This window comes from Squalius cephalus (assembly GCF_949319135.1).
Source record: "Squalius cephalus genome assembly, chromosome: 18".
NCBI classification, from domain to species: Eukaryota; Metazoa; Chordata; class Actinopteri; order Cypriniformes; family Leuciscidae; genus Squalius; species Squalius cephalus.
In genome coordinates, this window is record NC_137139.1 from 33988734 (window position 1) to 34002743 (window position 14010).

Here is a 14010-nt window from a genome sequence, read left to right on the forward strand (position 1 = left end):
CGGTCTCCTCCAGCGGGCGTACGTTAGTTCTCAGAGTAATGAGACACGTAACGCTCTGTCTCAACAGCCTGTATCCACTTTTATGTCCTCAAATGCTCGTTTTTTGGGGTCGAGAGCTAATAAAAACTTATTTCTAGGTTTCTTAGCTTGTTTGCTGTACACCTTGTCACACAGCAACTTTTAGGCATTTTTCTGTCTTTTGTTAGAAGCAAGAAATGACAAGGAGGCAGCCTCTCGCAATGCAAAGTCAATGGAGACCGTTGGTTTGTTTTCCCCCCGGGTGTGGGCGTGGCCTAAATGCGCTCTGTCTCTATGACGTCAAGTCGGGGCTGAAATTAAAATCTCGCGTGCACGCGCGCTGGTTTATGAACCCTGGGGTAAACAAACGCTTCACTTTTAAATATCGGCTTCCCGGCCAGTGTATAATCGTTAGGCAATCATAACATACATTGATTCTCGTGGAAAAGTGCAAATTACAGGTTATGACTCCTTTAATTGTTAAGTGGCAAACTGATGATATTGTGGTAAAAAAAACCTTCTAATGCTCTCACTTCTCTTGAAGAATATGTACTAGATTTAAGGATCATCTACATTGAATAATAATTCAGTATTTTCATTCACAATTAATGTAATTTAACAGTAAAGATCCTCCATGTTTTGATTATATCCTGTCTGTTGTAATGTTTATGTGAGCAGATATTCATTGTTCTCCAATGTGGATTTGCATAATAATTATCAAGCTGTTTAGATTATACTCAATATCAGTTATAGAATTGAACACTTGTCTTTATTCAGATGATGCAGTTATTACAATATAAACCAAGAACCACAATATTTCACAAGTAATTCAATGTTTACAGCTGCAGAGGAGAGAGAAAATGGCTTCAGAGATTTCCTTACAAAATAACATGTTGAAACACAGAAAGTGTAGCATATTATGTACAATTTAACCATATATAATATTAAATCATGTGTCAATTCCATAGTATATTTGAACAGCAAAAGCAAAGTATAAATGAAAGAGAAAAGCAAACAAATCATTGTGTTTATTAGAAATATATAGATTCGTAATAAATTGGCCATTCAAATGTAGCCGTGATGAAATATATTTTTTAAACAAATCACACAAATATATATGTCTAACAAACATTTGATTATAGTTGATGTTTTATCAATGATTGATTTTTAAAGGCCTGAATATACAGGGTTTTTTGCACTTGCACACATTTTGTCTATCACATATTATTTTTTTATAATTGTACCTAAAATTGGCAACAATTTATAAGTATACAGTAATAAAGTATTTACAAATAATTTGCAAGCTATTAGTTTATAGTGAATTAACAGTTAATAAACTGTAGTTAATACATTAATAAACTATATTTGAATAATGAGATCTTCATTCATTGTCACTGTAATTAATAAAAGGTTTATTGTTTAATTAGCTCATATATAAAGAGTTAGATAATGTGTGTGTGTGTGTGTGTGTGTGTGTGTGTGTGTCTGTGCGTGTGTGTGTGTGAGTCTGTGTTTGTGCGTGTGTGTCTTTCTCTGTGTGTGTGTCTGTGTGTGTGTGTGTGTGAGTCTGTGTTTGTGCGTGTGTGTGTCTTTCTCTGTATGTGTGTGTGTGTGTGAGAGAGAGAGTGTGAGTGTGTTTATTTGTAAACATTTTAACATAAAATACTGATGTAATAAATGTCTAATAAAGGCTGGATAAAAGCATTAAATGAATAACTTTTTTCTGTGACCTAATCTAAAGTGAGAACTATGAAATAAATATAAATATAAAATAAAATAAAAAAAAATCTAAAGTGACTCGAGTGACTCACACACTGTATTAACTACAGTTTATAAACGGTTAATTAACTATTAACTAATGGTTTGTAAATGACTTAAGTGCTTTATTACTGTATTATTATAAAGTGTTCTGGTTAAATCTACTTTATTTATTTTGTTCGTTTCATCTGACAGGAGTGATGATCAGTGGGTTTGAGTTTTTACCTTTATCATTATTGTCTGGGTGGAAATATGGATAGAGTTTGTCAGTGAAAGTCTGACCAGTGAAAGAGTAGATATGAGATCTGGACTCCACGTCATAAAAAGAGACCAGACCCTCCTCATAATCCACAAACACACCAATCTTCTCAGGTTTCACTTCCAGAGATAAAGAGACAGATGAATTATCAAAAACTACATAATCATTTTCATTCATCAGCAACAGAGTCCAGACTCCATCCTCAGGACTCACTGGGATCCCCCTCTTCCTGTTAATGGATTCTCTGACCACTCCTAATTCCCAGTCAGTCTTTCCCTTCACCTGCACCTCATAGTAAAATCTCCCTGAACTGAATCCCTGCTTTGCCAGAACAGAAAAACTCATATCAAATCTCTTTGGGTTTTCTGGGACGTTCTGCCAAATGCCTCCATGACTGACTTGTTTTCCATCATCAGACAGGATGAGATATAAATTCGCTGTATCAGGATCCAGAGTCACATCCACTGAGAGAGATCAGACATTATCAATCAACTTCAGAACAAACATTTTCATGTGTACATTATAAACAAAAGTATTATGAGTGTTTTGGTGTCAGTCACACTGTACCTGCAAACTTCTGCACAAACTTCAACCCTGTGGACACAGATGACAATATAATGAGGAATTATGAGATGGAGGTCTATGAGACAATCATAACAGAGGGTTTAAAAGCAGAAATGTCAAGTTGTATTTTTATTAAAGCTGTAATAATTATTATTCAGTGTAAAAAAAGTGTTATTTTTGCTGTCTATATTGTCCTTGTGAAGTGAGGAAACCTTTTAGACAGTTTATTTTATAGTCAGACTTCTGGTTGTGTGTCAGTGACGGGATTTCTGTGCTCACCGCGTGTGTTTTGTTTGCTCGTTTGAGATCTTAAGTTTGTTTTGAACAGTTCTTTTGGTCTGATGTGAATTATACTTGCTGGAAACAGTATTTTACGCGGTGTTCTGCCATGAATTTCACACTACTATATTATTTTGCCTTATGACATTCACGTCTGGGAATAACTGCTGGACAGACCGACAAGACGCCCTCACCTGTTGTCTCTTATTCACTACGCCCTACTGGCGGCTCTTCATCTGTAAACCTTCAGGATTTTTATGCAATCCGGCGGCATGAAAGATTGTTGAAGAGGTGAAAGAGAGGAAAAAGAGGTGTAGATCAGGTTTCCTTTGCCCATCATTACCCTGTCAAACGTGCGTTCGGTAATGAACTTGTGCTTAGAGCTGATCATGATTGTGAATTCAGGTCTTGTCCACACTAATACGTTTTTGTTTGAAAACACATCTTTTTCTCTCCGTTTTGGCCTTCCACCCACACTGAGACCGTGTTTTTAGCACTGTCAACACTTTAGGACTGTCAAAACGGAGGTATTTGAAAACAAAGACGTAAGTTTAGTCATGTGACCCATACTGAACCCATATATTAATGTTTATACTGGTATTGTGCCCGTTATGTGCTATTCACTTTCACACAGTTGCTAAAATGTTACTTTGCACACTCTTCATATCACAGTCCTGCAAAGATGACAGAAAATTCACTCGCATTTGCTGTCCTGCGGCAAAACATGAGAGCAGTCGCGTTTTAGACCAAACCAGTGCTTGAAGTGGGGCGGTACCGGCACTTCTGCATTTTACTCTTAAGCGTACCTGCACTTTTCATTGCGTACCGCTACTTCTCGCATGTAGCCGGTACTCTACCACTGACAGAAAAGCATCAGTGTCACGCCCGTTTCACATATACTGCGTTTGCAGTGCGAATGCGGTGTGTATTTTTTCCGCACCCATGTTAACAGGTTTGAGCTTTCACACTGCATGCGGATGCGGTCTGGCAATACATTCCAGGAGCGTTGCGTATACAGCATGACATGTAGAGATCGTTTCCACACCGAGTCTATTTCTGCTGTGCTGCACGCGCTGAATTAAAGTGACAGCGCATGGTTCGTGGTCAAAATGAACACAGATTGACATGAAAACAATTTCTTTAGCCCATTTTATCTCTCAAAGGAGATCAGCAAGATCACGGTCAGATTTACTAATGTACTCGGACCGAACGTTGATGCTGCAGGAGAGAGAATAGACCCCTTCACGGTTGACGTCACAGGAAAATTCTAAGTTCGCAGTGCGCATGTCGGGGTCAGAAAGTTCATTCCATCCCATTGAATTGTGTGTTAACCAGAGAATTTCTCGTCAAGAAAAAATGCCTACTTGTTGCGTCGTGGACTGTGAAAATCACACCAGTTGTGGAGTCAAGTTTTTCAGGATTCCTGCAGGATCTTAGCCTGGCTAACGTCAGACCACTTTCTCGTTGAGACGTGGTCTGGAAACCACATGTACATTTTCTCGTATTTGAGGCGTGGTTTACGAATGCCCAGAGCCGTTTATTGGGCGCTACGAATGTCTATCAAATGCGCCTGTACGCAGCTCATAGCCAATCATTTCAAATTATACCAGATGACGTATGTAGAGCGACAGATATTCAACGAAGAAGACGACGATGGGTCAGAGATTTATGTGTACACCAGAGAGTCCTGCACGGGTCCGATTTTGTAAATCCGCACCCGACCCGTTTTCCAACAGCAGCACTAATTAAAATCTGCACCGACCCGCTTAAAATAGAACCGACACCCGACTCGCACCCGAAATAAAATCAGTTTAGACTATCACATTATAGACACACTTACAAAAATTTTTATTGCCAGGTCATACAGAAGTTATTACACGACCATTAAGGACAACTTCAGCCGAAGCTGTCAAAAGGCCGATACATGAAGAACATGGCTAACGTTACCACACAAATCGAACAGACGCGGCTACAACACTATATGCCACACAATTTCGTCTAGCCTACATCTGACAATTTTGGGTTCAAACCACTGGTTCAAACACACCCTGCACACCACACATACTAACAGTGTTAAATATGAAAAATACCGTTCGATAGAGCTGCTTTGTTACCAGTTATCTGCGTGCTTCCTCAGGGATGAAGTTCCACATTTGCGGCTATCCAACACGAAAATGTTTGCAGCAAAGCCTTTCACAATATTTTCTTCAGATAACTCCAAATTTCTCCCACACACTAGACTTGATTTTTGATGACGTATTGTCGACAACTTTACAATCTCCACTAGCTATTCTTTTCTTCAACTCCTCAGCATCTATCTCGACGACTGCAAGCAGAACGCGCGCGCGCGGTTGTGATGCATTTTTAAAAGTGGAAGTAGCCTTGGTAACGTTATAGATCCTGGGAGGGCGTGGCGCGTCGGCACAAATAAACTGATGTGGATTTTAAATTATTTTATCAACTTGAAATACAGGCATATTTTTGTAGATGTGTTCCTAAAAATATGCATATATTTTTACGTCTGTCATGTTGGATCCATAGATAAACAAACTGCTTCGGTGTGTCGCATATACTTCGTCATCGTCTTCCTGCTCCCTCCCCGTTCTGTGATTGGTTCCCTATTTCAGGGGAAAAATTAGTCCATGGTATCCAGACTACCTTGCAGCGTGAATAAAATCGCGCTGCTCAAGGCAGTATGGGGAAACCCAGGCTAGCAGGATCTCATTCGTTAAAAAAAAAATAGACGACATCTGTTCAGATCTACTTTCTTTTTACAGTCTATGGTTCAGATAGATACTAGAGCCCGACCGATATGGATTTTTGGGCGCCGATGCCGATACCGATAAAAAAAAAGCCAGATACCGATATATCGGCCGATATTATTTATGTGTATATTATAATACAGTAGCAATATTATTTATGTGTATTATAGTACAGTAAGTTTGGACACACTTTACAATTGGTGTGTACAAACTTTTGATGGGTACTAGAGCCCGACCGATAAAGGATTTTGAAGGCCGATACCGGTACAAATATTTGTTGGTTTTAAAATATTTTATTTTTTTTCAGAAACGCGCAACAAAACATTAACAAATTTCCCTAACATTAGTTATTTGTAGTTATTTATGAGTTTTAACTAAAATAATATGATAATGCATTTTAAAAAGAAACTTGTTTATTTTATTGTCACAACAGAACAGAGGAACATCAAAATATATTAAAGTTCTGATAAATAAAATGTATAAAAATACAAACTTAAGATTTTTTTTTAAGACTAAACGTTTAGTCCTTTGAACAAAAACAACAATTTCACATTCAAATTGACAACAAATTCAAATTGTCATAATTTACTCTCTCAAGTTGTTTTTTTCTTCTGTTGAAAATAAGTTATTTGGATGAATGTGGGTAACCAAACAGTTGATGTACCCCAGTGACTTCCATAGTATATTTTTCGCCTTTGGAAGTCAATGGGGACCAGCTACTGTTTGGTTACCCACATTCTTCAAACTATTAATATTAGAAAAATATTAGAAGGAAATTAATACAGTTGGAACAACATTAGAGTGCGTGTAAATAATGAGATCATTTTTATTATTGGGTGAACTATCCCTTTAAGGACAAGCGGCAATGTGTTTACAATTGCTACTGTCTCTTTAAGAGCTGAGCACGACACGTCTAATGTACACGCATTTGACAAGCAGATTTCTCTCAATTTTTGCCTTTACTTAAGACAACCGACTTTGTTTATGTAAATCTTGTGTGTATTTAACAGTATTAGCACAATAATACTCGAAAGATAACTTAGTCCAGTATCCAGGCGCTGGTAGAAAGGCTTTTAGTGCATGTGAGCTTCACATGTACGCGCTGAGAAACGCACACGTTAGAACAGCGCATCAGCATTTAAAATTAAATGTTTAACCGACAAAGCATTAAAGCACATGCACATTATGAACTTTTGTGAACTGCAGTGTTAACATTTTATGTGAATATAGCCTACGTCGCGTTGTTCCGCTTCACTCTCGGCTTATTTAACCGCAGCAAAACTGGACATGAGTCACGAATTTTGTCATCCTTATTTGAGTTAAGAGAACTGATAGGGATGTTCTTTTTAATTGTTATTCAAGCAATGTATGTCTCGTGAGTCGTGACCAACTCACCATGAACACACTTCACCGCTGATCTCACTCGCGGTTCTCTCTGCCCGACTCGGGCTGGATCAGCAGGTTGCAGAATGTGTGGCGCGTTATACACGAGTGTTGCCAACAGGGACGGTGTAGAGTGCCCTCTGGTGGACTAACTATACAACGCCAACACTCATAACATGGTTGAAGGGTGTTTCGTCCGTTTTTATTTTATTTTTGAAATATTCATTTATCGGCCGTTATAAATGCCGATACCGATAGTTTTGAAAATGCCTAATATCGGCCGATAATATCGGCCTGCCGATATATCGGTCGGGCTCTAATAGATACTGCTATCTGCTAATTAGCATGACACAGGTCACAATTAATGCCAGATATTGAACTTCACCTAACTATTAAACTAGTCTACAGTTTACAGAAAACATTTGTTTACTTAACAGGGGCTTAACTATACCGTTGTTGTCACAATAGCCTAACTGTCAATAACACAATAACACTACAAACACGAACATCTTTGATCGTAGCATTGTCCCTGTCTTCCCGTTTATAATATAAAAAAATACACATACTTAACAGTGTTCAATTTGAAAAAATACTGTTCGACAGAACTGCTTGGTTTGTTACCACAGTTATCTGCGTGGTTCCTCAGCGATGAAGTTCCACATTTGCGGCTATCCAACACGAAACTGCATGCAGCAAATAAGCCGTTCACAATATTCTCTTCAGATAACTCCAAATTTCTCCCATACACTGGACTTGATTTTTGATGACTGTCGACAACTTTACAATCTCCACTAGCTATTCTTCTCTTCAACTCCTCAGCATCCATCTCGACGACTGCAAGCAGGTCGCGCGCGCGCGGTTATGATGCATTTTTAAAAGTGAAAGATCCTGGGAGGACGTTGCACGTGGGCAAATAAACTGATGTGGATTTTAAATTATTTTATCAACTTGAAATACAGGCATATTTTTGTAGACGTGTTCCTAAAAAGATGAATATATTTTTACGTTTGCATGTGATTGTTTTAAACCCGTGTTTAGACCCGTATTTCCCCCGTGTCCGATCCGACACAGTTGGATATTTTTCACCCGTTTGAGCAAAATTTGCGGGTCACCCGTCCGAACCCGTGCAGGACTCTGATCAGGCAGGTAATCGCCATTAGCTAAAACAAGTTTATTATGGTTCTGTTCCCGTTCCTGTGATGGCAAAGACATGCATAACCTTGACACAATATGCCGGTCTATTAGCCGCACCATTTTTCTGACCCCATGCTGCGCGCGCATCCAACCTAGGCGTTCGATGTTTACAAACATTGAAGGGGTCTATAGCGAAGAGCTACAATGATGCACGCGCTCTGCAGGTCAGCCTGTTTTAATTCTTGGAGACTTTCATTTCTGTGACTTATCTGAATATCTACCTACTCTTAAGCAATATGTGGACTGTCCCACTCGTTTAAACTGGACTATTGATTGATTGTATTATGTTGTATATCAAATTTTGATAGATAGATTCAGAAGATATTGTCTGAAACTGAAAATTTCCCCAAATAACAAAAAAAAAAAAGAAAAGTTAATGACAAAAACCCTGTATTTGATATTGACATACCAGTTTGAGTGAGTTTTTCCTGCTCCAGCTCAGTGTTTCTCATCTTCTGCTCAGTGTTTCCCTGCTCCAGCTCAGTGATTCTCCTCTTCAGCTCAGTGATTTCCTGATGTAGCTCTTTAATGAGAACTTCAACCTGTTTCTCTGCTGCTTTCTGCTGTTCCTCCATCATCTTCAGCTGCTCAGACTGACATCTCTAAATAAAGCGGATCAGATCAGTAAAGAGCTCAACTCTGAATTGCCCCCAAAAGTTACATTTTAAGCTGGTTTTCCTCTAGTTCTAACATCACTCATCAATGCCAAAATTACTGAGATGGCCAATCAAATCAATGAAGACAGGCTTTACTGTTCACAGATGCTGAGCTTGAATTTCAGCAAAGAGCTTCAGTTTTTAATGGTCAAAAAATCAACATAAGAAGTGCCTAAACATTTAATACTAGTATCTGACAACTGTTTGTCAAGGTTGAGGGATGAGGCGAGAAATGGCCTTTTGTTTGTTCCCCGTAGGAGAAAACAGGACCGGTCAGCTTGCCTTGGCAGGACAAGACTTGGTAGCAGGACATGACATGGCTTCAGGGATCAGGACACAAGGAATGTAAGACAACAAACTGTCACAGGACTGAAAACACAAGGAGAATAAATTGGTAGCAAACAAGGCAGGTAAGGAGGGAGAGCATGTGGGGCAACTGATACGACACACACAGCTAATGAGAACACTCACCGCATGTTCACACAAGAACAACATGAAAACAAGTGACCGATGAAAACTTTACTCGTGTTCTGCGAAAAACACAACAACACGTGTGAACAGAATAGCGTATGGCCCAAGTGAACTCGAAACCGCATGCTCACACAACTAGACAGAGCTCATGGAGAATGAGGGAATGCTCATCCCGTGCTCTCAGAAGACAAACACATGGAGCAGGAATGTCCAAACCTCGACACAGAACCGAAACAAAACTAGACTGAAGTGTCGGGATCCGAACACTACGCTCCACACACAAAGCAACTCACATGGACAGAAGAGCATACGGCCCGATCGAACCGCACGCTCACCATGACAAGACGAGAGAATAGCAGTGTCAGAGTTCAAGAATAAACAGACTAAAGTGACAGAACCCTGACACTGTTTTAATGTTAAACGACCAACAGTAATATCCAGTAATGCAAACTAAAAAAAAATAATTATTGAAACTTCGGGCTGGGCGATATGGAGCAAAAAATATATCTCGATATATTTTGCTATATCTCGATATACGATATATATCTCGATATCTTTACAGGAAAAATAACCCCCCAAAAACTAATGCAAAAACAAATATGCCAAATACCACAAAGTCTTTTTTTATTGAAGTGCAAATAGGTAGGCAGTTCATGTGGGAACAAAGTGTTTCTGCGACATTTAAAAAAAAAAAAAATCCCTGTATACAAAAATAATAATTTAACTGTAAAATAAAGGAAGAAATAATACATATTGCACTATTTTAAATAAACCTGTATAGAAATATCATTACTAATTTTGGCAAATAAATAAATAAAAAAATGCCATATATCCCCCAAAAACTGCACAACTGTAGAGTAAAACATTAATTTAAAAAAAGTGATACAAATGCATCTAAAAATTGACATGATTGTTACAAAATCACACTGTCTGGGGCCTCTGGAGAACTCAGAACAACTGCTAGCATAAAGTTTAAGGTAAAAATATCTGCCATTAAATTACAGTATCTTACTACTATGCAATTAGATAAACGGTTCATTCATTACATCACTTTACCTCTGTCTTTATCCACCTTTATCCTCTTCTCTTCTTTTTGGCACTGTATCTATAACAGAATAGGTAGGCTAATGCTCATTTATAATGTGTCATGTAAATTCGGCCATCCATCACAATCAGGAAACTTTCACCGTGTCTAGACCTGGCGCGAGCTGCCAGGCCCGTTTCTACAGGGGAGCATGCTAAGTGTGAGTGTGTTAAGCGCCCTCAAACAAAACAATGCGGCGAGAGGCGACGCTACACAAAAAATTACCAACAACAACTGATCGCGCGCGCTGTTTCTGACGCACTTCAAGCACTCGCTGGGCGGGGAAAGATTGATGCGCCTGACCGGACTCGGGGGACTTGGTTGAATGAGACAACACGCGAGGGGAGGGGGAACAAAAGCAAGGAGGCGGGGGAGGGCGAGCGCACAGAGAAGGCCAACAAGCAAAGTTGCGAAATCAGAATTAATAAACAATATATCGATATATACGATATGTCAAAATCCATATCGAGTTTAAAAAATATCTCGATATATCGTAAATATCGAGATATCGCCCACCCCTATTGAAACTTTTCTTTACGTGATTTATGTAATTCATTTACTGTGAGGAGACTAAAGCATTTTTCCGTTTTGCATTTTCAACATATTAGGTATATGAATACGACTGAAATAAAATTATTTTCAAACATTTTCAAAAAAATCTTTTACTGTTCTTTTTTCTTTCCCGTAAATCCATTTGAATCCTTTAATTATTTATTTTAACCTCCAACCGAACTGCTGAGACCATCACATCATTCTAGAAGCAGCTGAAGACACACTTAACCGCAAGTACCAAACCACACACTCCTAAACCAATGCACTCACACACTCTCTTACACTGGTATACATCAATGCTGCTACCAACAGGACACCCAGACCAATAATCATCCAGTTTGAAATGTGGACGGTCCGAGACGAAGTAAGGAAACAATCAATGGAGGCTCGGCGAGTCTGCAAAAAGAAGAAGATTCAGTTCAAGCAACACTTCTCGAAGAAAGATCGCAAAGCTTGTGATAAGTTGTGGCTCAAAGTGCAAGAAGCCAAATGATTTTAATATTTTTTTCCACTCACTTTTCTCTGCTCTGAGCGCGTGATATCTTGAATCTTCTTCATTCTGTCCTGGATCATCTACATACAGAGAAAAACACAGACACATTTATCTCTGAATTTAGCGTTAAATCTTCTGACAAAAAAAATCTTTGAATAATAAATGTTAGACCCCATGAATTAATTTTTTTGTCTCCTGGCTTTTAGTCCATGTCTGTCAGCTTTGAAGGTAACTTATATTGCATTCTCAAAAATTTACAAAATTAACTTTTAGCTGATTTAGGATGCATTTCACAGTGTGTTTAAAGTGCTTTGTTTGAATCTCTTTACCTTCTTCTCTCGACTCTCCTCCTCTATAGGAACGGTGTTGTGAGTCCTGTGTTCTCCTTCAGTGCAGGACAGACAAACACACGTCTGATCATCTCTGCAGAACAGCTCCAGAGGTCTCTCGTGTTTCTGGCATATATAATCCTCCAGATTTTCCACAGGATTGATGAGTTTGTGTTTCTTTAGACGTGGAACTCTGTGATGAGGCTCCAGATGAGAGTCACAGTAAGAGCTTGGACACGTCAGGCAGGTCTTCACAGCTTTCTGCTTTATTTCATCACAGAAGTCACAGAACACCTCAGATTCTTGATTAAGCTTCTTAAAGTGTTGCACAAGCTTTCCGAGTGTTGTATTAATCTTGAGATCAGGTCTTTTGCTGAATTTTTCGTTACAGAGTGGACAGAAGCAGGTCTGTGTGTCCGTCCAGCTCTTGATCAGGCAGGTTCTGCAGAAGTTGTGTCCACATGGAGTGGTGACTGGATCAGTGAACACTTTCAGACAGATGGAGCACTGGAGCTCCTCATTTAGTGCTGGACCACTGGAGTACGCCATGGCTGAAAAGATAAGTAATGTCAATATATCTTCTACATTCCTGAAGAGAGCCATTTTGATAATTATATGTACTGAGTAAATTAGGCTATGGATGTTGCATGTTAAAAACTTGTAGAAAAAATCTGAAGAAACTAAATACAGACACTAAACTAGGGAAGAAACACAGTACAGCAAATGTAATAGGTTTTCACAACATTTTAATACAATAATGAGATTTAAAAAAACAAACAAAAAAAAAAAAAGAAAATGAGTGGAACTGTAATTTTTCAAGCAAATAACTTACTAAATAAACATCTGTAACCACCAAGAGTAATTTCTGTTTAACAGAGTTATGGTTTTCATTGAACTTTGTTTATTCTGTCTGCAGTTCTAATACTTCCTGATTCTGATATATGTTGCATGAACAGACTTTCATTTTACAAACGTTCTTGTACTGCATCATGCTATTAAACTAGTGAACTTACATTTCCATCGCTTACCTGTGAGTGAATGTCAGATTTGATCGTTAATTTCAGGGTTTCGGAAAAGAAATGTTGTTTGAAGAAGCTTCCAGTTCATCTGTTCAGTTTCACTTTCACCGGATCGTGTACCGACAGTCTTTACACACATGCAGTGATGTCATATACTGATTTTTTTTCCCAAACCGCTTCAGCGGAAATCCCGCCCTGCAGCTGATTCTAAAGTTTTCATTGGTCATGTCAATCACTGTACAGACTGCCTACACCAAACACTGATCCCTAAACCTACCCGTCACTGTAACCTAAACCAATGAAATCGGCTGCAGGGCGGGATTTCCGCTGAAGTAGTTTGGGAAAAAAAATTCGCTAATCATACATGTGAAACTGTTCCTAATCCATCCATACTGAGTGAGTAAAAAGTGTAAGACACTTTTAGAATGTATGTAGTTTTGTTTAGTTCCTTCATTTTATGAAGAGAGCAGTGGCAAATATCAAGTTATCACAGTTTAAACAATTGAAGTTTGTTTAAAAAGACACTAAACATATGATTCAGTGTAATTTGCCTTGGTTTCCTGGATCGGTAAAACAATAAAACATATCTAGGCTAAAGGCTTTCTAGTAACTTAGCTAAAAATAAATTATGAAGGTGTGGTAAAAAAAATTTAATTAAAATTAAAAAATAGATTGGTAGTTGTTTTTAAAATCAACTCCATAGAGATAAAATGCTGACCGTTGTCTGGCCACTGTACGAGAGCACACACACACACGTCACGATCCTGAAGCGCGAATCTCAGACATTTAAATTTCATTTTGGCGGTCCGTCTGAAGGAAATCTGATTTTACCCGCCGGCAAAAAAAAAAAAAAAAAAAAACACTTAAAGAAAGAGCTCACAGGAGGATAAAACATATATCTATAAACATATTTCAAATATGCTAACAGTCGTTGCAGTGCTTGTTGTTCCCACCCAGCAAAAACTCGTTGAAAAGACGTCGAAAAGACGACAATGACCAATTATAACCACATTAGAAAACATTAAAGGGATAGTTCACACAAAAATTTAAATTCTGTCATTAATTACTTACCCTCATGTCGCTCCAAACCCATAATACTGTACTTTTGTGGAGAGCACAAATGAAGATATTTTTAACAGATGCCTTGTGTGCGCAAATAATTACATCTTTATTCACAAATGATGTATCT

At 38.4% G+C, this 14010-nt stretch overlaps 1 protein-coding gene across 1 annotated transcript; it reads right to left on the reverse strand.

Moving 5' to 3' along the window:
• Positions 1-775: 775 nt before the first annotated feature.
• LOC307146004 (E3 ubiquitin-protein ligase TRIM39-like) lies at positions 776-12968 on the reverse strand. The gene is made up of 7 exons (XM_079849726.1): positions 12831-12968; positions 11803-12353; positions 11497-11553; positions 11263-11376; positions 8627-8819; positions 2603-2629; positions 776-2499 (listed from the first exon to the last, which is right to left on the reverse strand). The coding sequence occupies exons 2-7, from the start codon at positions 12349-12351 to the stop codon at positions 1961-1963; spliced, it is 1479 nt and encodes a 492-aa protein (XP_079705852.1). The 5' UTR covers positions 12352-12353; positions 12831-12968; the 3' UTR covers positions 776-1960.
• Positions 12969-14010: the final 1042 nt, after the last annotated feature.

Bases quoted from the DNA above. Each gene is read 5' to 3' on its own strand.
- LOC307146004 (XM_079849726.1), bottom strand. From the start codon at position 12,351: ATGGCGTACTCCAGTGGTCCAGCACTAAATGAGGAGCTCCAGTGCTCC. The intron at 11,377-11,496 runs GTGAGTGGAAAA...TTCTTTTTGCAG, and splicing joins CGCGCTCAGAGCAGAGAAAA to ACTCGCCGAGCCTCCATTGA. The intron at 8,820-11,262 runs GTAAGAGAGTGT...CGCTTTATTTAG, and splicing joins CAGCATTGATGTATACCAGT to AGATGTCAGTCTGAGCAGCT.